The 21140-nt window shown below is 44.1% G+C and overlaps 1 protein-coding gene across 4 annotated transcripts in view; it reads left to right on the forward strand.

Moving 5' to 3' along the window:
- ano8b (anoctamin 8b) overlaps positions 1-21140 on the forward strand; it is a 39410-nt gene that overhangs the window by 2177 nt on the left and 16093 nt on the right. For 2 of the 4 annotated variants that reach the window (XM_085136883.1, XM_085136885.1), the window contains exons 2-3: positions 17486-17596; positions 18887-19019. In XM_085136883.1, coding sequence (XP_084993009.1) covers positions 17486-17596; positions 18887-19019 — 244 coding nt within the window. The other 2 variants (XM_085136884.1, XM_085136886.1) reach the window with 2 other exon arrangements.

The following is a 21140-nucleotide window of genomic DNA, read 5'->3' on the forward strand; positions in this document are numbered from 1 at the left end:
ACAGTGTGTGAATCTACATGAAAACAGATGCTTTTGTGTAATAGTTTCCCCCAGCATTACACAAACACGCATGTAGAGATGCAAATAGTGGGAAAGGATTTTCAGCACATCTGGCTCTACTATTACACCTGCAGTCGTTCAGCGAATCAAGACTGTTTCACCGACAGCAGCGATGAAGAAATGATGCAGTGACGTTTCCATGAAGCCGTTCTTAAAGGGGTAGTTCGCCACGAAATCCAGGGTTTTTCCTCTGCTGCTGTTTATCTACACTGTTTCTGCTGTGAGCTCCCAGTGTTGGAGTCATCAGCGATGTCTGCTTTCCCTTAAATATGATGCAGCTATCTTCGAGAATGTGAACCGTACCGCTGTGCAGAAGCAAGGGTGCTTTCAACCGTGAGGAGTGGCTCGCGCTCACGGCAGTGTGACACGATGTAAACATTAATGCTGCTGCCCTAAGCTGAGCTTAAATTTGAGCTTGCTGCCAGCTTCCATCAGCTGTTAGGTGAGAGAAACTCGTTTCTGCGTGAAGGTTTGTGTATTTTCTTTTTCAGTAACTGGTTCAGGATTTCTGAAAAGAGACACTGCTGCAGAGTTTGATGTATTTTTCTGCAGATTTGCAATTTTGTTCTCCTATTTTTATATAAAAGTTGAAATAACTAAGATTTTGGAGTGACGTGCCCCATTTACTTATAATAAATACTTGTTAATTATATACACAAAGGGAAAAGCCTTGAGGCCAATAGCTCAGGGGTGTCCAACTCCAGCCCTTGGGGGCCGGTGTCCTGCAGGTTTTAGATGTGTTCTTGATCCATCACAGCTGATTTAAATGGATAAATGACCTCAACATGTCTTGAAGTTCTCCAGAGGCCTGGTAATGAACTAATCATGTGATTCAGGTGTGTTGACCCAGGGTGAGATCTAAACCCTGCAGGACACCGGCCCTCGAGCCTGGAGTTCCCACCCCTGCAATAGCCGCTGTGTTTTTAGGGAACCAGCTACATTTTCTGTCCTAACGTTCTCCTTTAGTTTGGTGCATAAACAACATGCATGCTTACGAAACTCATAATCACTCACATGTGTCACAAACTACGAAATTAAAACAACAACCCGCTATCAGTAGTTACTGCAGCAGTAACTCCTTCCTGTGTCTGTTCTCCTGCATGGGTTACGAAAAAGAGGCTCTGGGACTTCAGTGGGATTACTACGATATCACATAACGCCCTCGCACGTGTCAGTGTCAGTCAGCGAGCCAAGCACAAGGGCAGGGTGACTTCTTCGTGCAGCCGGGGTCTTGATTGTGCTCTGGAACCGAAAGGCTCGGATGCTCGATTGCCTCCACCGTATTTTGCTAATCTCTCCCGCCGCAGTCGACTGGAAAGACTTTGATCCTCGCAGCCATCCTCCTTTGTAGCCTCAAAACTCAAAAGCCCGCGTCTCAAGGATTAATTAGACACCCAACGTTAACGCCTCAGCAATTAGTTTGTGTTCCCTCTGAGGCCAGTGTTGATAAGATTTGTTATGGAAATTAGGCCATGCAATTTGTGGTTTAGGATTAAGGACACGTATGTGCTGAGGTTATTCCTGCACTGATAACGCTTCACTTTTTTCACGGTGCTGTTAAAAGCTTCTTTTGACCCAAAACAGCAGTTAGTGGATTGTAGATGTGGATGTTCTTCATAAATTAGCCCAATAAAAATGTAACTTTGTGATCACTGTGTGATCCTTTGATGTAAAATCTAAATATATTTGACAATAAGTTCACAGGTGATAGTCTGATCCATCCTTGGACCCCTGCTTCTTTCTGAAACTCGAGTCTGATCCAGTGGGGAGATCGGAGCGGCCCTTTTCTATCCCTGTAAACTTGTCTGACCTCGTCCTCATGAGAACAACATTAAGCAGTCACCCGTACACTCTTTGCCAGAGCGCCGCTCTCGCTGTATCTCCGGCTCTCTCGCCTCTTCAGCGAGTTGAATGCCTCAGCTTTGCCTCAGACAGATTTAGTCAGGTTGAGTGTCACACAGGCTGCTTTAAATACAGCAGCGTGAGGGGAAAGCATCCCACTGAACTTCCTAAAAGAAGAGCTGCTTTTCACAGCAGACGAGCCGCTGCTTTTGTGCCCTCCCACGGCTTCGTAATGAAAGGGCTGATGAATGTCGTGCAGTATGATATAATGACAGCAATATGTTGTGCCTAATGACTCTGAACTTAATGTCTCTCTTGCATCTGCCTCCTCGCCTGTGTCCCCCGATATTCATCGCACGCTCCGCAGAGATGTATTTCCTGTTCCTCCCTCTTTCCTCGCCTTCTGGTGTAAGCGCTGAGCTGCACATTAGCTGCATTAGCAGTCAAGGAAAAATGCCTCTGTGTGGGGTGACCTTGCTGCTGTAGCTTTATCAGCCTTTCCCCGACACGTCACGCGCACAGCTGACCGATCGCTTTGGCGACTATAAAATGAATCGGCCCGCTCTTCAGACGAGCAGCTTGCCTTCAAATTGTGAAGTCGAGCTGCCGACCAGATGACATTAAACACTGCAGTTAATGCTGCAATGATTTTCTGTCGATGGTGACAGCGGTGGTGTGTTTGTGGGAACAGTGGATCTTTGTGTGTGCCAGAAAAATGTCAGACTACAAAGCATCTCTGTGAGCTCCAACAAAGGGAGCTTCCCCAGATTGTTGAAGGAGCTGAGCTGAGCACAGGTCTTAAATTTGGCGTAAGGAGATGAACTGAGTTATCACTGCTGACTGTTCACAGATCTGTTTTCTCAATTTATTCTGATCATGCAAACCAGCCGTGTCCAACTCCAGGCCTCGAGGGCCGGTGTCCTGCAGGTTTTAGGGTCAACGCACCTGAATCAGGTGATTAGTTCATCAGCAGGCCTCTGCAGAACTTCAGGACACTTTGAGGAGGTCATTTAGGTGAAGATCAAGGACACGTCTAAACCCTGCAGCACACCGACCCTCGAGGCCTGGAGTTGGACGCCCCTGATGTAAACAATAAACAGAAAGTCATTTAGGAAACAAACTATACAAGATAAAGCAAAATACCCTCTGACTATTCTCAGTTTACATGTCCAAAAGCATTGGGAAGAAGTGCACACTTATTTAATTCCATCCTCGTCCATAATCTGTCAGCAATAGACATTTTCTAATAACACCGACTATTAAACTGCTTAAAATCTTAATATTATCATATTATTTAATTTTAACAACTCATAACTCCACACATTAAAGCCAATGACCTCCAGTTGTGGAGCATTGACTGTAAAATCTGAATAAGAACGAAGCAGCAACCGAGACATTTACTTTGAAGTGCTTTATGTTTGGACATCGTTTTAACTCCACACTCAAACTGTTCCACACACAGAAACACAAAAACGTTCCCTGATAGCCGCACGTTCACAGCTGAAGTCGGAAAAACAACTTAAAAGCACCTTAAATGATAAGTTGTTATAACTCTTTAGTGCACTGGCCTGATGACGTCTTTGCTCTGATTCTGCACTGCATGATGGGAACATCATTATTGGACCTTTGTGACAGAAGGAGTTTATGATGGACCTGAGAAAACATTGTTTCTGTTTCTTTTTTCTAACGCAGGCTTTCGGAGGCGTCCTTTAAATATGTGTGGTGGTTTTACTGGCCCAGCCCCCTGTAGGCCATACTGGGACCAGTAATATAAACTGAAACATGAACTAAAGAAAATCTAAAACAAACCGAGAGTGATCTGCTCTGATGAACTTGATCCCTTTAGCACTTGGTCAGTGTGGCCACGCCCCCACCTTCTTGTTACCTGCTTATTGGTTGCTTTTTCTAAACTGCAGAGATGCTCCAGAACAGCGGTCTCCAACCTTTTTGCGCCACGGACCGCTTTATGCCCGACAATATTTTCATGGACCGGCCTTTAAGGTGTTGCGGATAAATACAACAAAATAAAACTAGTACCGGTACCGAAAAAAAGAAGATTTATTCATAACACACGTGAAAAGACCCAGAAAAACCAAGTAAACGATAAAAACGATAACAAAATAACACTGAAAACCGATAAAAACCCTGAAAACTATACATTTCACACCTGAGCCTCAACTCTCGCGGCCCGGTACCAAACGACTCACGGACCGATACCGGTCCGAGGCCCGGGGGTTGGGGACCACTGCTCCAGAACACACAAACTTGTGTTATCAGGCTTCCTGCTGTGTAGGTGTTTGTGTGTATCCAGCAACATTAGATAATTTGTTTTAGGAAGTTACAGATAATTTCCCAGAGCTGCGATAAACCGTCTGTCTTGCCAGCAGTGATTCACTTGCCCTACATTCTCAACTTTTTAATGGCTTAATCATATCATCCGTAATGCCTCTTTGCTTCTAGCCAATCGACTTCGAAAAACTCCACTCGTGGCCTCTGGAAGTTTACACTCCTCCATTTATAGCCATGAAGATTATCATTCGTGCACGCAGGAAACGATAATGCACACTCCAGAGCTTAATGCGCGCAGAGCTGCTGGTGTTGCCCGTCCGCCTGTTTGTGTGGAAGCAGTGACACAATGCAGAAACCTTATCAGCGGGTTTAGGCTCCACTCTGTGATCAAAGCACGGTCCTGTGCAGGCTGGTAGCTCATTCCTGAAAGGAAAAAACAGAAATACGAGGACAGAGGAGTTGGGTCAGCGCGCCCTTTATCCTGTGTGACTGCACTGACTAGGCCTGGATTTGATTCCCTGCTTTTTTCATCAGTTGCTAAGCAAAGCCAGGAGAAATCCAGTGACCATGGTGAAGAATGCTGTTTCCTGTCGCAGTCGCAGGAAACTGCTCCACATTAGCTGCTCCGCAGCGTCCACAAAGACTAAAGGTTCGTCAGAGCGTCGTGTACGACTCACCAGGGAGGGATGCTCTTTCTCCTGAAGCTCATAACAGGACATATCCGTGTCAGTGTTAGCACGGAGACGGTTTTAAAGCACACTAACGTTGGTTCTTGTCCTAGTTATCACTCACGGTTCTCAGTAAATACCCTCCTGTGACTCGTTTTGTTTCAGCCACTAAGTTTGATTTTTTTGTGGGTAGCGAGGTGCAATCAGTCCTCACGCTCGTGTCCTTCACCCCTCTGAAGCAGCCACAGTCAGAAATGTTACAGCTCCCTGTGATTACTCCCTGTGGTTTTTCTTCGAGGTGCTCGTCACCCTGGTTGTCTGACGCGGCTCCGTGTGCGTGTATACGATTTGGTTTCGTGTAAGTTAGACACGGAGCTAGTTTAGTGCAAATGAGGATCAGAATCAGGGTTTGTTGTTCCAAGCTGAAGACAAGCAGCTGCATGTGTGAGTGTAAAAAACAATGTTGTTTTGCTTTGATATGAGCACAAAGCTCAGAGCTGTAGATGACAGATTACAGCGTCGCTCTGGGCTTTTCTTTGAATGTCCTCTTAAAATGCGCCACTTTTGTTCTGCTGCTCATGGGATAGTTCGTCTTTCTCCTCCATTGTGATGCTCAGGTTGGACTTCAGCAGGCCGCCTTGGCAGTGTTTACATCCCTGAATGTCCCAAATTCCTGCAACGTGACTCGTTCATTAGATATTTGATGATATGAGCCTTTGACCAGGTGTACCTAACAAACTGGCTGGTGATTCCAACCAGCAATGAAACCATTATATGTCTTTTAAGCCTCCATGCGCTCACAGCTGTATTCTTCAACAGGATGGAAATATTCTTTATTTATGTGTTATTGTTTGTTTACAGAGTTTCCTGCGATACAAGTTGACATATTTGAAGTCTTTAAAGGTTTCTGACCTCCACCCTCGTTTGAAACGATGTTCTGTGAGATGTGATGAAGCTCGGCCGTGTAGCGTGAGACTGTACAGCCTGATGGGCTTGTGGGGTTGAAGAGTGTGTAACAAGTGAAACGAGGTCATTTTCATTCCTCGTTCTTTGTTTGCGTCCTTTGTTCCTTATCTGAAAAACGAGAGTCAGATCTTGGCCGGTGCCTTTAATGTGGTGAAAGTCCACAGCTGAACAGGAACACACAGTTCCAGCTGTGATGGAGCAGAGGTTTCTTCCTCCTCCGTTTTCTTCTTTCTCCTTGCTTATCTTTACTCTTGAGTCTACATCATCACGATATATAAAAGGACACAAACTCAGCGTGTCCTCTGTGGCTACGCGCCCTTTGTCTTCCTGGTAGCTGTTACTCCAGCTCGTTCGTCGCGCTGAGGGACAGGATCTGCATTGCCACGGCTATAACACCCGTATGTGGCTGTGAGAGAGGATGATCTCCCGTTTTCACGTTTCTCCTGATCACTGTTTATTCAGGCAAAGCAGCTGAGCGCCTAACGTTTGCTTTAAGGTCTTTGAGTGCGACTGCGTGGCCTCCTTCTAACAGAAGAGGATTCGACGGCTCAAAGATGCTGCGACTTTGAATTAGGCCTCACGCCGACCATTTCCATGAGTTCAGCTACAACTGTTTAAACTGTGTTAGCTTCTTGAAGAAATCTGATTCCTGCCTTGTGGCGTAATCGACCATCCCAACATCTCTCTCTGCGCGCTGCCAGGCTTAATGAATTATGATGATTTGCTCCATTTCCTCCTTTTGAAAAAGCTGAAGAAATCAAAGCTGACTAAGTCATTAATGATATCCTCATGGGAGGAATGGTGTCGTTATGTCCAATAATCACTGGTTCCTCCGGGGTATTGATCCGACACGGAGCCTCCTTTCCGGCTTTCCTGTCCAGGAATAGAGTATGGTACCATCGTACAGACAGAGCTCCATCAGACTGACTGACTGTAGTACCTTTTCTCTAAATGATCTAATTATCCTCCCCTTATGCTTTCTGACATGAATAAAAGCGCCCAGTTTGCCCAGTGTTTACTGGGATCTCTCACTGCACCACAGTATCTAATTATCAAATGATTAATAGTGTTTTCTGGTGCTGGTAGGAGCTGGATCCTCTGAGTCATTGCGAATACGACCTCAGAGGATCTGACAACAATTCAATCAACCTTCCCAGATAGCTCGGTCCGACCGCAGTCCCACTGAAACGACTGCTAAACTCTAAGCTTAGTAAAGTCAGTCCCTTTCACAATAACAGAGCTCGTGTACTTTGGACACTAATGCACTAAAAGCTTTTTAAAAATGCATGAGTCTGTTTTCTCTCAGCGCCTCAGCTGTTCAGTCGTCCACACTCTGCACGACCTCTGAATAAAAGGTCGTATTGTTGATTCTCCGTAAAATCATCACCATCATGGCTTTTACTAGGGGTGCAACGATACACAAAATTCACGGTTCAGTTCGGTTTGATATTTTTTCGATAGAAAAAAATGTTCATGCTTTTTTAATTTGTCATTTATTAAAATTACAAATATATATTTTAACTCGAAAGTACAGTTTTTAAATTTAATGTTGCTGAAACAACAAAGGGATAAAAAAAATTTAATCTATCTGATGGAGAAATCACTCCTCTTTGGAAAAGAGAGTTTATTACAGAGAAATGTCTCTTTCCAAAATAAAAGCTCTACTATACGCTTCTTCTGGGCTATATTCTCAGCAGCATATTAAACATATCAGGTCCCCATAAGGAGAATCATGTGCTAACGGCTGTCTAAATGACTCGGGTAAAGTTTGTAGCATGCGTGCTTGTTGTTTTTGTCTGCTTCCACTTGTCTTTGCACAAGGATGATGTCAGAGTAAATGTGCAGTCATATTCGTTGTGTTCCCACTAGTGCTGTCAGCGTTAATCTGAAATGACGTTAACGCCACAACACGGCAAATCTCCGTTAACAAGCTAACTGCGCTAACACACTAGTTCCCACCCATGTAATTGAGCATTGCGTGGCACATCCAACATACTGTTTTACTTTAGTCCATGACGCGCTTACCTTCAGGGTCATACCTCACATGAAGACCAAAATAGTTCCAAACGCCAGATCTGAATGAGGGTGGGGGAGGTTCAATTTGCCATATTGCAACGAGCTTAGCTTCTGTCTTGCTAGCTTGCGCTGCGCTCAGTGGATCTGCGCTCAGTGGATCTGCGCTCGACAGTGCAGCCTTGGCGGAGTAGTCGAACGCAGATCCACTGAGCGCTCAACACAGACAGCATCGTCAGAAGAAAAGTTGATAAAATAAATAAAAAAAATTGTATTGTTCGATACATTTGCGTACCTAACCGAAAGCACTGTAAATATCGGTTGCACCCCTAGCTTTTACACATCGAGAACTCGTATCCTTGACGTTTGTGACGTGTCCAAACGAAGCAAATTGATGTGTTTTCTCAAATAACGTCTCTGAATATTTTTCTTCCACGTCAAGCTCTTCGCCAGAAACTAACAACGTTGTCATTTCTTAGCAAGTTTATTGTTTATTTTGTGATCAAATGTATCCAGAACTACATCTAATCTGTCACTGAAGTGAAAAACGTCGCTCAGAAAGGCCCGCTTGCACGCGTTGCCTTTTTGCTCCGTGCCCCTCAGAAAAAGCCTTCCTCCACACTGGCAGTTGTCCACTGCTCAACAAGGAGGTTTGTTTGCTTCACAAAGGCTGCTATTCAGTCCACTATATTCATCATCACCACTCACTTATTCATGATTCGTAATCCCTGCTTGACAATGCTCAGTTCATGCAGTTAGATAACCAGTCTGTGGTTGTCTGAAGGCGTGCTCTGCACCGACTGGGCACGAGAGGGATTCTGTTTATGATTATTACCTGATGAATGCACACAGCCCCTAGTTTTATATTGTAAACAACAGCCGAGGCCCTGCTTCTCTGCTTTTTCGCTGAGGTTGCTCATTTAAATGAACCAGCTAACCTGAAATGAACCAGCGATCAGCCCACTTGGCAGAAGAAAGGGAGTCGGAAATAAAGGCGTCACATTTAGAGAGACTAGGCTTGAAGTGCAGGCAAAAAAGTGATGTAAAGGGTAGAAAGGCGCTGAGATGGGAGACGCCATGCTTTGATTATTCTGCCATGTGAGCGGTGGGTTCTTGCCTCGTCCTCTTGGCTCTCAGCCACAGGCGGCTCCAGTGTCATAAGCAATCATTGTCATTTTGAAGCCAAGGATGAGTCTCTGTTATCCCCCCTGCGTCTGTTAATGAGGAAACCAGAGTTCTGACATCCACGGGCATTCGCGTCTTTATCCCATTTGTCACAAACGTGTAACAAACACAGAAATCTTAATCTGAGCGACGTCATCGATACTCGCTTTTATCTCAGGACAGCTCTCTGCACGAGTTTCAATAACATTTTATGGAAATTGTTTTCAATAAAACAACAGTATTGCAAATAAACACTGACGTTTTTTTCCTGAATATTCTCAAGCTAAATATTTCATACTTGTAGTTTTGAATTAGATGTCCTAACAACTGTAATCCAGCATTAAATATGAATGTTCTTGGTGTCAGTGAAACACAGTCATTCTAATTTTAATCCAGCATCAGGAGACTGTGTCACTGGGTCAAGATAACATTAGATATTTTATTTATCCCATATTTGGAAAATGCTTTGGTGCAAAAACATATGGGGCGCCGTTTGTAAAGTGAAACATGCTGAAATTAACGGCAACATTTTTCCATATTTAGCTCAAAACCTTACAAAAACATGTTTTTTCGAGTAATTTTTTACATTTAGTAAAATATTTGTAACTTTTCATCAAATGTTAAATATTAAATCTAAATATTATATTTAAATCTAAATGTTAAATGTTAAATCTAAATGTTTAGGCTAACATGCAAATTTATTGTACGGATCAACGGAAATACCAAAATAAAAGCTTCCTGAAAACCTCCGGTGCAAAATTGTGTCGGCTCTCCGCCTCACTTCTCCCCGCCATGTGCTGCTTCACTTCTTGCCTACGAGCATGTCCAGCGATTTTGCTGGACATGTGCTGCAGCGATTGTGAAGTGGAGACTGCAGCTGCTAAGAGTGCACTACTGCTGAACCTTTGGATGGCCGACAAAACGGATTGTTTTCAGCTAAATCGCCGGACGTGCTTTCTCATGGTCCGCGCCGGGTTATGGCTGAATTCCAGTGGAATGACGGTCCCGCCATAATAGACGTTCCAGCCCTAAACCTAACCTTATCCCTAACCATAATCTTATTCTTAACCTTTACTAGCAGTTAAATGACGTAAAATAGTGTTTTCCAAAGCGATTGTTAAAAAATGAACGAACATGTGTAGATTGAGTCCAAACGGTTCTCATGTGCTCTCCTTTTTTCCGATGCCGTCATTTAGGAACGTGTTGGGTACCCGAAAGCATAAAATGTTGATAATTTGTCAATGATTACGCTTAGGGAGTGAGAACGTGTCTGACCACTACCGGCACATTTTTGCACCGGAGGTTTTCGGAAAGCTTTTATTTTGGTATTTCCGCTGATCCGTGCAATAAATTTGCATGTTAGCCTAAACATTTAGATTTAACATTTAGATTTAGATTTAAATATAATATTTAGATTTAACATTTAACATTTAGATTGAATGTTTAACATTTAGTTTTAACATTTAAAATTCTGTTTTAAATATGAAAAGTTACAAATATTTTACTAAATGTTGTAAAAAAGGACTTGTTTTGAGCTAAATGTGGAAAAATGTTGCCGTTAATTTCAGCATGTTTCACTTTACAAACGGCGCCCCATAAAAACAAGCTGCTAACACCAGCATGTTATCACTGTCACGTGTCTGTGGCTGGAATCGAACCAACAACCTTTTACTTGCGCAGGTGTTGGAGATGCATAAACTGGCTGATATATTGCTATCAGCATTAAGAACTGATGGGAGAAACACCGTTCAACTATGTTATGAGCATTGATGTTGGAGGTTTATCCACCAGAGGGCGCTCTGCAGACCCCCGTTGGCAACAACCAGTGACTGTTTAAAATATAGTGATAATTTAGCTAAGCACCATGTTTTAACAGGTATGTTGATATTAATAAAAAACCTCTTTACTCGTCTTTTAATAATGACGACATGTTAACATGTGGGAATTTCAAAGTATGAATCTTAGCTGTTGTAATTATTGTGTCTTAATGCAGCAGTCTCCAACCTTTTTTGCGCCACAGACCGGTTTATGCCCGACAATATTTTCACGGACCGGCCTTTAAGGTGTCGCGGATAAATACGACAAAATAAAACTAGTACCGGTACCGAAAGAAAGAAGATTTATTCATAACACACGTGAAAAGACCCAGGAAAACCGAGTAAACGATAAAAACGATAACAAAATAACGCTGAAAAACGATAAAAACCCTGAAAACCATACATTTCACACCTGAGCCTCAACTCTCGCGGCCCGGTACCGGTCCGAGGCCCGGGGGTTGGGGACCGCTGTCTTAATGGGTCTTTTTCCTGCTGGTTGTAGTGCAACCAGCAGGAAAACGGCCAGACTACGTAAAAGTTAAGAGGGGGTTGTACTGATGAATGTCTGTGGGTGGGAGTTTCATACCACGGCTCCACCCGTGGTTACTACTGCGCAGATCCTGGCTTCAAATTCAAGATGGCGTCTCCCAGATCCGGGATAAGGTGGAGCCGCGTCGTCCATGTTCTTTACAGTCATTGGCAACAACCAGCAGAGCGAAAAGGAATTAATCCACAACTTGTTTCAATTAAAACAGATTTAGTTTTAAACTGCATTGTTGTGCTAGCTAGGGACGGACTCACAAAAAGCTACACGTAAAACAGTGTCAGAAAAATCTGTTTGTGGGCGGAGCACAGGGGCCAAGTCTGACCTGGAGCCCGTTAGCTTTCACTGCTCCTCTTTCCAAGGAAGCCGAAAAAAACAACTTAAAAAGAAAGAGATGTGTCTGAAAGAAAAAAATCTATCAGCTCTAACTGTGAGCATGTTAGGACCAAAGTACCTTAACATCCTGTGGTAACGGCTGTAAAAAGAGGATGGCTCGTTGTCTTTGGGCCTGATCTTCGGCGTGATCTTCCTCGCGTACCTTCAGTGATGAAGAAGGTTTAGGGTGAGGGTAATTTCGAAGGAAAGCTCTCTCGTATTGGCTCCTGGAGCAGAGCACACTGTAAAGCTTCCTCTGGATTTTCCCCCTGCCTGTGTGAAGGCATCAGCCCTAAGAGCTCTGTGTACACAATGATGACAAATACCTCTTGAGACGACTGAGAGAGGAGGCAGGAGAGCTGAAGGAGAGACACGGATAAAACGAAAGCATGGCGGGAAGAGGGATTGATAGACTCTGCCTAGAGGGGCTGAAAAGAGAAGATTTAGATGGTGGTGGCAAAAAGATACGAAGAGGAGAGAGAGCAGACTGAGGGGAAGGAAGGCTGTGCTGCTTTGGGATGAGGGCCTTTCATATCCTCTAAAACACATCTGTGTGTGCAGCTGCCAGAAGGACGTGGTGTACGAGAGTCGGTGTCGGCATCTGTACATGTACCTTGCGGTGGTACAGAGAGGTGGCCGCTGCGACAGCGATGGAGTGAGTCAGTGTTTGGGAGCAGCAGGAAGCAGGACGGATCTGGTTTCTATTCCTTTCCTCGAGACGCGCAGGATCATTTTGTGCTCGGGCGAAATGATCGAATGTTTTATTTATTTCAAACGTCTCGGACGACTCGGTGTAAAAATGCTGTGTTTGTACGAGTAAACGCACAGCTGTCGGTCTTTGTGTTGGGGTTACAGGTCAGCTCTGGGTCCTCTGTGGCTGTTTGTGGACTCGTCTACAGGACGGCAACAAGTCAGGAACATAAATGAAACTGTTGGGTGTTTGAACCCGATTAGGCTCGCTGTCCCACTTACTGATGTAATCGTTGTAACAGGGTCATTTGCACACTAGATGTGACAGGACAAGTATTTTCTGCCTGTTTTATATTTTGCCGTCCTTCCTGTGTCTGCTGGGAGCTGTGTCTGTCTCTCTGCCTTTATTACTTCATGTCTGTCTCAGGCTCTCTGTTGAATAGACGGAAACATCCAGTCTTCAGAAGCTCAATGCAGACTTTGATTAAGCCGATTTAACAGATTTCATCACCTGCAGCGAATCAGCAAACCTGCTGTTTTCTCAGGATGTGATTTTTGAGGAAAATAATTCAGATTCACGGTGACAGAATCTCTCACGTGTAAAATATTTGAAGGACTAAATAATATTGTTATAGATAGTTTATTATGATGATAAAGGCTGATTGTGTGTGAAGCACAGAAGCTATTCCTGCTAACCATAAACGTGTTCCTGGTTGTTACTTAAAGCGACACATTTTATTCCTGTTCGGGATGTCTGTGACCATATTTTCAGGAATGTGGTTTGAAGCGATGAGCTGAAAGTTTGTGAAGAGAAATGTGCGGTCGTCAAATGTCCTGCGGTTCATCATAGGACCTGAAAGCTGCAGTAAAAGTTTAATGAGCTTTCTAAGGATGCTCATTAAGGACCTTTGTAGTTCTGCCACTCAAAGCTTTGCACCACAAGGTAAAAGCATCTTCGTTTAGGTTCATATTCCCACATTAATCAGCTTCATCAGTCGTAGGCTCCCAGCAGCTCTGGATGTTGGGGTCACATGACACCGTGTGCATATTGGTCAAGAGTTGTCCGCCATATTGGAAATTATACAACCTCCAGTTGCTAGGTAAAGATGTGTCGGTTGGGAGTGGCTCCTGGAGGTTGCGCCGGTTGCACAGAAGGTGCTGCAACAATAATCTGTGATTTCTTTAGTTTGGAGCCAATTTTCCGTGTTTCTCTGTAAATACTCATGAAATATCCAGCAGTAGTGAAACTTGGAAACGTGCATTTTTAGAGGAACTGTTTGTAAAGTCCGGCTCTTCCATTCAAACCGATGCAGCAAAACAGTCATTGGGAGGTTTTGGCCAACTGGTTGGCGAATATTCATTTTTCCTAGTGGCAGGTGGTTGCCAGGGGTTACTGTAGGCCTCTGTGATGGAGCCTCACCAAACATTTTCACTACAACTGCCGTCAACTTCCAGCAACCGCTGGCCAGCGCTTGGTGACTCATTCAGTCATTCAGTCACTCATGATCAGAAAGTGGGCCCTTATTCACTTATTCGTTGTCACTAGTTTATCTGACGTTGAAATGGGGTTTTCAAGGACTGAAATCTGCTTATTCAGACAGTTTAATGAGGCTTATTTTTCCATAGCATTTGATCTTTTTCCTGAATGCACATCTTTTGGCAGAGAACAAAAAAAACCTCTGAGTGAGAAACCAAAGAACATTAATTAGTTGTGCACAAACTCAATAACACATAAAAACATTATCAGTTTGCTGGTTTATGGAGTTTGAAGGCTTAACTTGTGTATTTTGGCCTCTGTTTGTATCGGCTGTGACCACGTTTGGTACCTGATGGCGTCACTGTTGCTGGCTTCATCTCTCAGGCTCGCAGGTTGCTGCTTGCTTTCAGTCCCAGCTTTTATCCCATTTGGAAGAAATAAGTTCATAAAACTTTAAAAACAAACGTGCTTTTACCTGGCAAAGCGAAATCTTTAAAGGAGGCTCAAGGTTACATAAACGGCAATCAGTTATCAAACTGCTCACAGAGAAGACACATCAGGTCTGTGACCTTCATTTAAGCTTTGCTTGAGTTTCATGACTGAATTACACCCCATCATACTTTATATCTCATGTTCACACACACACACACACACACACACACACACACACGCACGCACAGACGTCCCACAGAAACACTTCACAGAGCGTCTCAGATCACAGAACGACGCCCTGCTTGTTATGCCTGCCTGGCTGCTGTCTGATAAGCCCCCCAGCAGCCGCCTGACTCTGAGTGAGTGATACAGGATTCATCTGTATGACTGCGAGTCCTGGACCAGCCGAGTCCACACTGACCTGGTTTCTGTTACGAGGCCAAAGGGGCTTTCAAGCTCAGACTCACCGACCAAAATGACATCCGGGATCTTTTGTTTTTCTGTGTAGCTGCTCCACAGTCTTTACCGAGATGTTGTCTAAAGATAAATATGGATCAAAAGAGTAAACAAACACACGACCCTCACTGCTCAGGTCCTGTTTAACACCGTTATTATTTGCTGCTGTTTTACGAACCGTTACCTCAAAACACTCCAAAAATAGCTGCTCATCTGGCCGTGCTCTCATTTGTGCTGCTTGATGAAAATACATTTCTATGAAACTGACAACAACTTATTCCCAGAACATGAGAGGCGGGTTATTTCTATAGCAAAGGGGCGACGTGCAAACACAAAGCTGCAGCACGAGCACGTCTGCATTCAAGCCTTGATGGGCGACGTATGAATCAAACATCACATGAAGTGAAGCTTTGTTGAATTGTTGAAACCAATCTGTTAGCTGCTCCAAGTGTGTGTGTGTGTGTTGCCTTCAGCGATGAATACAGGACTCATTAGAATTGCTGTCATGTTGCAGCGCTGCCTGCAGCATCTCATCTAAAGCACAGTGGAACAACCAGTCACATTTCAGTATCCACGAGAAGCACTGAAGAAGAAAAAGACAAACAGCTCCGTCTCCTGTTTGGCCTGTTGAGATGTTTAAAAATGTTCTTCAGAGGAAAATCAGCGTGGAACCAAATCAAGCGGTTGCAACCTCTTCGTAAGTACTCGAGGGACTCTTTAAATACTGAAATCATTGTTCTCGACAAAAGACACCAGATAGGAGGCAGACGAATCTTTAGATTTCCTGGATATATTTGATAAATAATAATATTAATGGCCTTAATTAATAAAAACAGTAAAAAAGTAGGTGTCGCTCCTACAGCGTAACCTTAATGCTGTTATTTATATGTTATAATATCCAACTATGGTGGATCCGTCCACTCTTAATAACACCAAAGAATGTTTCCTGCTTGCAGTGAAACGCGCTGCTCGTTGTCGTCTTCGTCCGCGAGGTTACTTGTTGCTTTCTGTTCAATTTGCACAAACTGAACTCGGCAAAAGAGCTTTTGTCCATTTAGCACCAAAACGAAAAAGAGTTCATTTCATTACATGCTTTTAAATCAAAACTCTGAATCCTTGAGGATCTTTGTAACTGCGAGATACTCGCTGCTGCCATCTTGGCCAGTTTTTAATCTCAGTGGGATTTTCCTGGTTAAATAAATTTTAAAAATCACCAAAAGCTTCCTGTTTATACGTCTTACACATGTGCTGTAGTGTATTTGTTGTAGTTAGCCCAGCACAGTGTGCTGCGTGCTTGATGTGTGACTTACAGAGAGTTTTATCGGTGATCTGTCAGACACGAACAAACAGCTCGTGTGTCTGTAACACCTGCGTGGTGCAGCTGCTAATTTGCTCTATTTGTTTAAAAAATAAATCTGCATTAATAGAGCTTTAAACACCGAGGGACTGTACCAGCAGATCTCATGAGCTTTCATGAATACAGACATGACTTCATAATGCACGTTGATCCAGTGCTGATGTGCACACATAATGTGAAGGTGAAAAACAAATCTAGATGTGCAAATACACTCTGTGGCTTTTTCCCCGAAGCCCCACCGGGCGTCCCTCTGTTCACAGTTCCAGGAAGCAGGATGACACCCTGACTGGCAGCAGCGCAGCGACGCATTAATGTGACAGTTTGAGTTAAAGCACCGTAATAAAACTACCAGCCACGGACTCAACTTCACTGTTTGCCACATTTTAAAAGCATTTAAGTGATATCTGAACTGATAACGAGCTTTTACATTTGTAAGATTCATTTTACTGCTTCAAACATACAAAAATAAACGTTTCTTGACTTTGCTCTTCATTAAGGGGGGATGCTGTGGGACGGCCTCTCCACGCTGCTGTCGTTGTTATCATAAACAGTTTACACAGACGGTCCTGTGACAGCTGAGCAGGATGTGAGCTTCCACCCGTCGCAGTTCACTCGCCTTTCTTTTGACTATTTGCACTGACTCCGATTTTTCAGCGAGGTTATTGAAAGATGAGCGAGGTGTCAGGGACAGCAGAGATTGCAGCGATGTTACAGGATCCAGGGAGGAAAATTTATTGTGTTGGTCTTCCTGCAGCCCGCCTGGAGTTGGCAGCGTTTTGAATGTCACATTACTGTGTGGCTACAGTCGAGCTATTTCCAGTTTGCTCTGGACTTCAGGGACCAGAGAGGAAGTAAATGTACACAGACCGAGTTCATGCATGTGTGTGTACGGAGCATTGCATCATTACATATCACAGCACTCAGAAATAACCGCTTTAAGTGTGTGTGTGTGTGTGTGTGTGTGTGTGTGTGTGTGTGTGTGTGTGTGTGTGTGTGTGTGTGTGTGTGTGTGATAAATCATAGCAGAGGGTGGTGAACAATGTGTGGCCTCTGGTCTTGGCAGGGCAGGATTATTTCAGTCAGTGTCGTGTGGTGAGTCAGAGGGGTGTGACATTTAAATCTGTCCTGTCAAGAAAGACGGTTTTGTGTGTGTGTGTGTGTGTGTGTGTCTTTGTGGCAGCAGGGGTAAGGGTTTGGAGAAAGTGGGGTCAGGTGGCGGGGGTGTGTGAAAATGTTAAAAATGCCATTTCTGCTTACACGCTGTCTCTCTGAAAAGGTGACTGTCCCCCTCTCTGTGGGTCCGTCTGACTGTCCGTCTGTCTCTCCGTCTTTCAGATAAGTTGTTCGGGAAGCGGCTGCTGCAGGCTGGAAGACACATCATGTCTCATAAGTCTTGGATGAAAACGGTGCCCACGGAGAACTGCGACGTCCTCATGACATTTGCAGGTCAATCAAACACACAAACACACACGTTCCTGCTGGTTTCTGACTGACAGCTCATTCATTGCTTTGATATCACAAACACAGAACTATGTCTGCAGTTGACCCTCAGTGTGGAGCTGCTGCTCATCATCACTTACATTTTAATCTGCTTTTCATGTAGGAAAAGAGGGTAATCCCCGTGTTTGAAACGCTGGAACAATTTTCTGTTCTATCACAGAAGATCTCGGAGGCGCTGTGTCTTTTTTTATTGTTCGGCTCATTGTGATGTCCTGGGAATGTCTTGAGGAAACAGTTTTGGCAGAAACAATCACATGGACCAAAAAACTGAAATAATTAATGTTCAGGGGACAGACACTGTCTCTGTTTTTAAGATGAGGCTTACAGCGCTCCTTTTTGATAAAGCTTAAAGTTAAACCTGGATCAGATCTAACTTAGACTGCTGAGGGCTGCACTGTTTCTTCTTCTACTCTCTATATCAGGGGTGGGCAACTCCAGGCCTCGAGTGCCGGTGTCCTGCAGGTTTTAGATTAAAACACCTGAATTAAATAATTAGTTCATTACCAGGCCTCTGGAGAACTTCAAGAAATGCTGAGGAGTCATTTAGCCCTTTAAATCAGCTGTGATGGATCATGGACACATCTAAAACCTCCAGGACACCGGCACTCGAGGCCTGGAGTAGCCTACCCCTGCTCTATATGTTTAAACACAATTTGGCATTTACTCATTAGTCATTAGTCATCTCTGGCTCTCTTCCACGGGGCGTCTTTAGTCCAGCAGAGGGCCGCCCATCCCCGAATCTGATTCTGCTTTAGGTTTCTTCCTGTTTCAAGGCAGTTTTTCCTTCCCACTGTCACCAAGTTCTGCCTCACAGAGGATCGTGTGATTGTCGGGGTTTCTCCCCATGACTGCAGGGTCTTTACTTACCATGATGACTGTTGGGAGCTGATTGGTGGTGGCATACAATATGACTTATGTTATATGTTAACTTTGCAATAACTGCAGTGAACACGAGCTTTTATTCTGACGCTCAGTCAGTCATTGTAGTATCTGTGGAAAAATGTTAGATGCGCTCTTATTTCCTAGTTTCACTTTCAGCTGTAAGCTTAGGTTGGCGCCCTGCAGGCCGAGAAGAACGTGATGATTTTTACAGCAACAGTGTTTCTCCTGTGTTCAGTAGTATGACCTCACACCTCCAGCTGCTGCTCAGAAATAAAAGCAAAGACTGTGGGAGTGCTCGGCAGATCCTACAGGGGCGTCAACACGAACTCTTTGTTTTTCCACTTCCTGTTACAGATACTACAGATGACCACACGTTACTATGGCTACTGAACCACATCCGACTGGGAATCCCAGAGCTCATCATCCAGATCCGACATCATAAACACACGCGAGTCTACGCATTCTTCATCACCGCTACGTATGAAAAGTAAGAAATCAACCAATCAAATCAGAAAGGAGTCTCTGGTTCGTGCTTCTGTTCATTTCGCCTCTGTCAGTGCGCCCCAGGATGGCTGTGGCTACAATGTAGCTGCCATCACCAGTGTGTGAATGTGTGAATGACTGGATGTGTGAAGCGCTTTGGGGTCCTTAGGGACTAGTAAAGTGCTTTACAAATACAGGCCATTTGTTGGCTGATGCTGCTGACAGTAGGACCGCAGCACTTCACTACTGATTATCATCTCGACTGTTCTTTTAGTTAATCAGTTAGTTCAATGTTTCACTCTCTCCTTTAAAAGGATTAGAATATTACAGCTTTATGATCAAACTTGCTTGTTCTCGCCTTCACTGCTTCTTCAGACATATCATAGTTCGGGATGTTGGTGCTGTTTTAACTGTGATCAATAATTAACAAACAGTGTTGGGGAGTAACGGAATACATGTACCGCCGTTACGTATTTAAAATACAAAATATGAGTAACTGTATTCAGTTACAGTTACCGTTTAAAAAGGTGGTATTTAGAATACAGTTACTTTGTTGAAATAAATGGATTACACGGCGGTACTTCCCTGTTTCATATTGTGGCGGGTCAGGACTGTTTGGGTTTTGTTTGACAGCTACGTTCTGTTGTTCCAGGCAGCGTTAGGGTTGCCATGGTTACAGGGTGACGCTCTCTCTCTCTGTTTCCTGGGTGAGAGAGGCCTTTTTGTTGTTGTTGTTGTTATGCTAAGCTAATAGGCAGAATGCTACAGGTACAGCTCTAAAGAATGTAGCATCATGGGCAGTGTAGTCCGTGCTGCAGGGAGAATGGACTGCCATACACGTTATGTGTCTGTGAGCGAGGGAGGGAGAAAAAGGAAAAGTACGAGCTGTCATCGAGCAGAAACGGGAGCTGGAAGCATGTAAATATAATAATAACCACTGCAGCCAAGAAGAGAGCCTGACGAGCCCAGCTGTAAGTAAGCTATTAAGACTCGACTGTACACCGTGTTCGTGTTTTCCTCTGAAACAATAAGTTCCGTTGGAGCAGCCTTTCAACGCCTCTCTCTGTCTCTGCTAGCAAAGTTGACCCAGACAACAAAGTAAAGCTAGTTTTCAGCTACGAGCCGACACAGAACCCACCGTATTAGCCAGAGGTCCCTTTACTACGGTTCGGAGCCGCGGACCTGTTTTATATACGCGAGGAATAGTTTTCTATCCGAGATCACTGCAAAAAGTGCAGCCTTACCTAATGTCCACCTACTGTTACTCATTTATATTCAGATTTAAACATCTCGTTGGTGTTGGTGTGGAGAGTAACCTTCAGTAACAGTAATAAATCACAGCAATAGTACATTCATGTAGTTGTAAACAGCATGATAATATATTAAGTAATCCAAAGTATTCAGAATACGTTACTCTCATTGAGTAACGTAACGGAATACGTTACAGAATACATTTTGGGGCATGTAATCTGTAATGGAATACATTTTAAAAGTAACCTTCCCAACACTGTTAACAAACGACCCATCGCAGATATTACTTAATATCGCCTCTTCCTCCACTGGCTTGAGGTGTAGTTATTTTTGAACGTTACTACGGGAGTCGGGATGTAAAAGGCGAGAATAACCCTGCTGTGCTGTGTCGGTGTGAAGCGGCGCCTCCGTTTATCATAGCTTCAAATTTAGTTGCAGCTTATAGTAGGCGCAGCAGTTTAGCTCGTACACTGTGAATCACGAGTGAAGCTGATGGTGAATCAGCATTACTCCTCTGCTGCTGCTCTTTCAAGTTTTCCAGAGGCTTTAGCGTCATGCTAGCCTCTGTGTAGTGGATTTGCTGTGATTTCACTCCCACTGTCACAGACAGTCACAGGTGAGTGCAGGGTCACTTTAATATCAGCGCTGACTTTGACGTATAAATACAGAGAAATACGATCTGGGGATCAGGGTGGCAGCTGCTCCCGTGCTGCATCTCACCACAAATGTTGAATCCTCTGTGCTGACTGCGCTTTTAGACAACGGGCTTATCTAAAATAAACCTTTTACCTGTGAATGCAGTAAGAGCGGACAGATTGTGGGAAAGAAGAGAGAGAGACAAGCGGGCGTGACAGAGAGAGAGAGAGAGAGAGAG

This window comes from Neolamprologus multifasciatus, chromosome 17 (assembly GCF_963576455.1).
Source record: "Neolamprologus multifasciatus chromosome 17, fNeoMul1.2, whole genome shotgun sequence".
Classification (NCBI taxonomy): Eukaryota; Metazoa; Chordata; class Actinopteri; order Cichliformes; family Cichlidae; genus Neolamprologus; species Neolamprologus multifasciatus.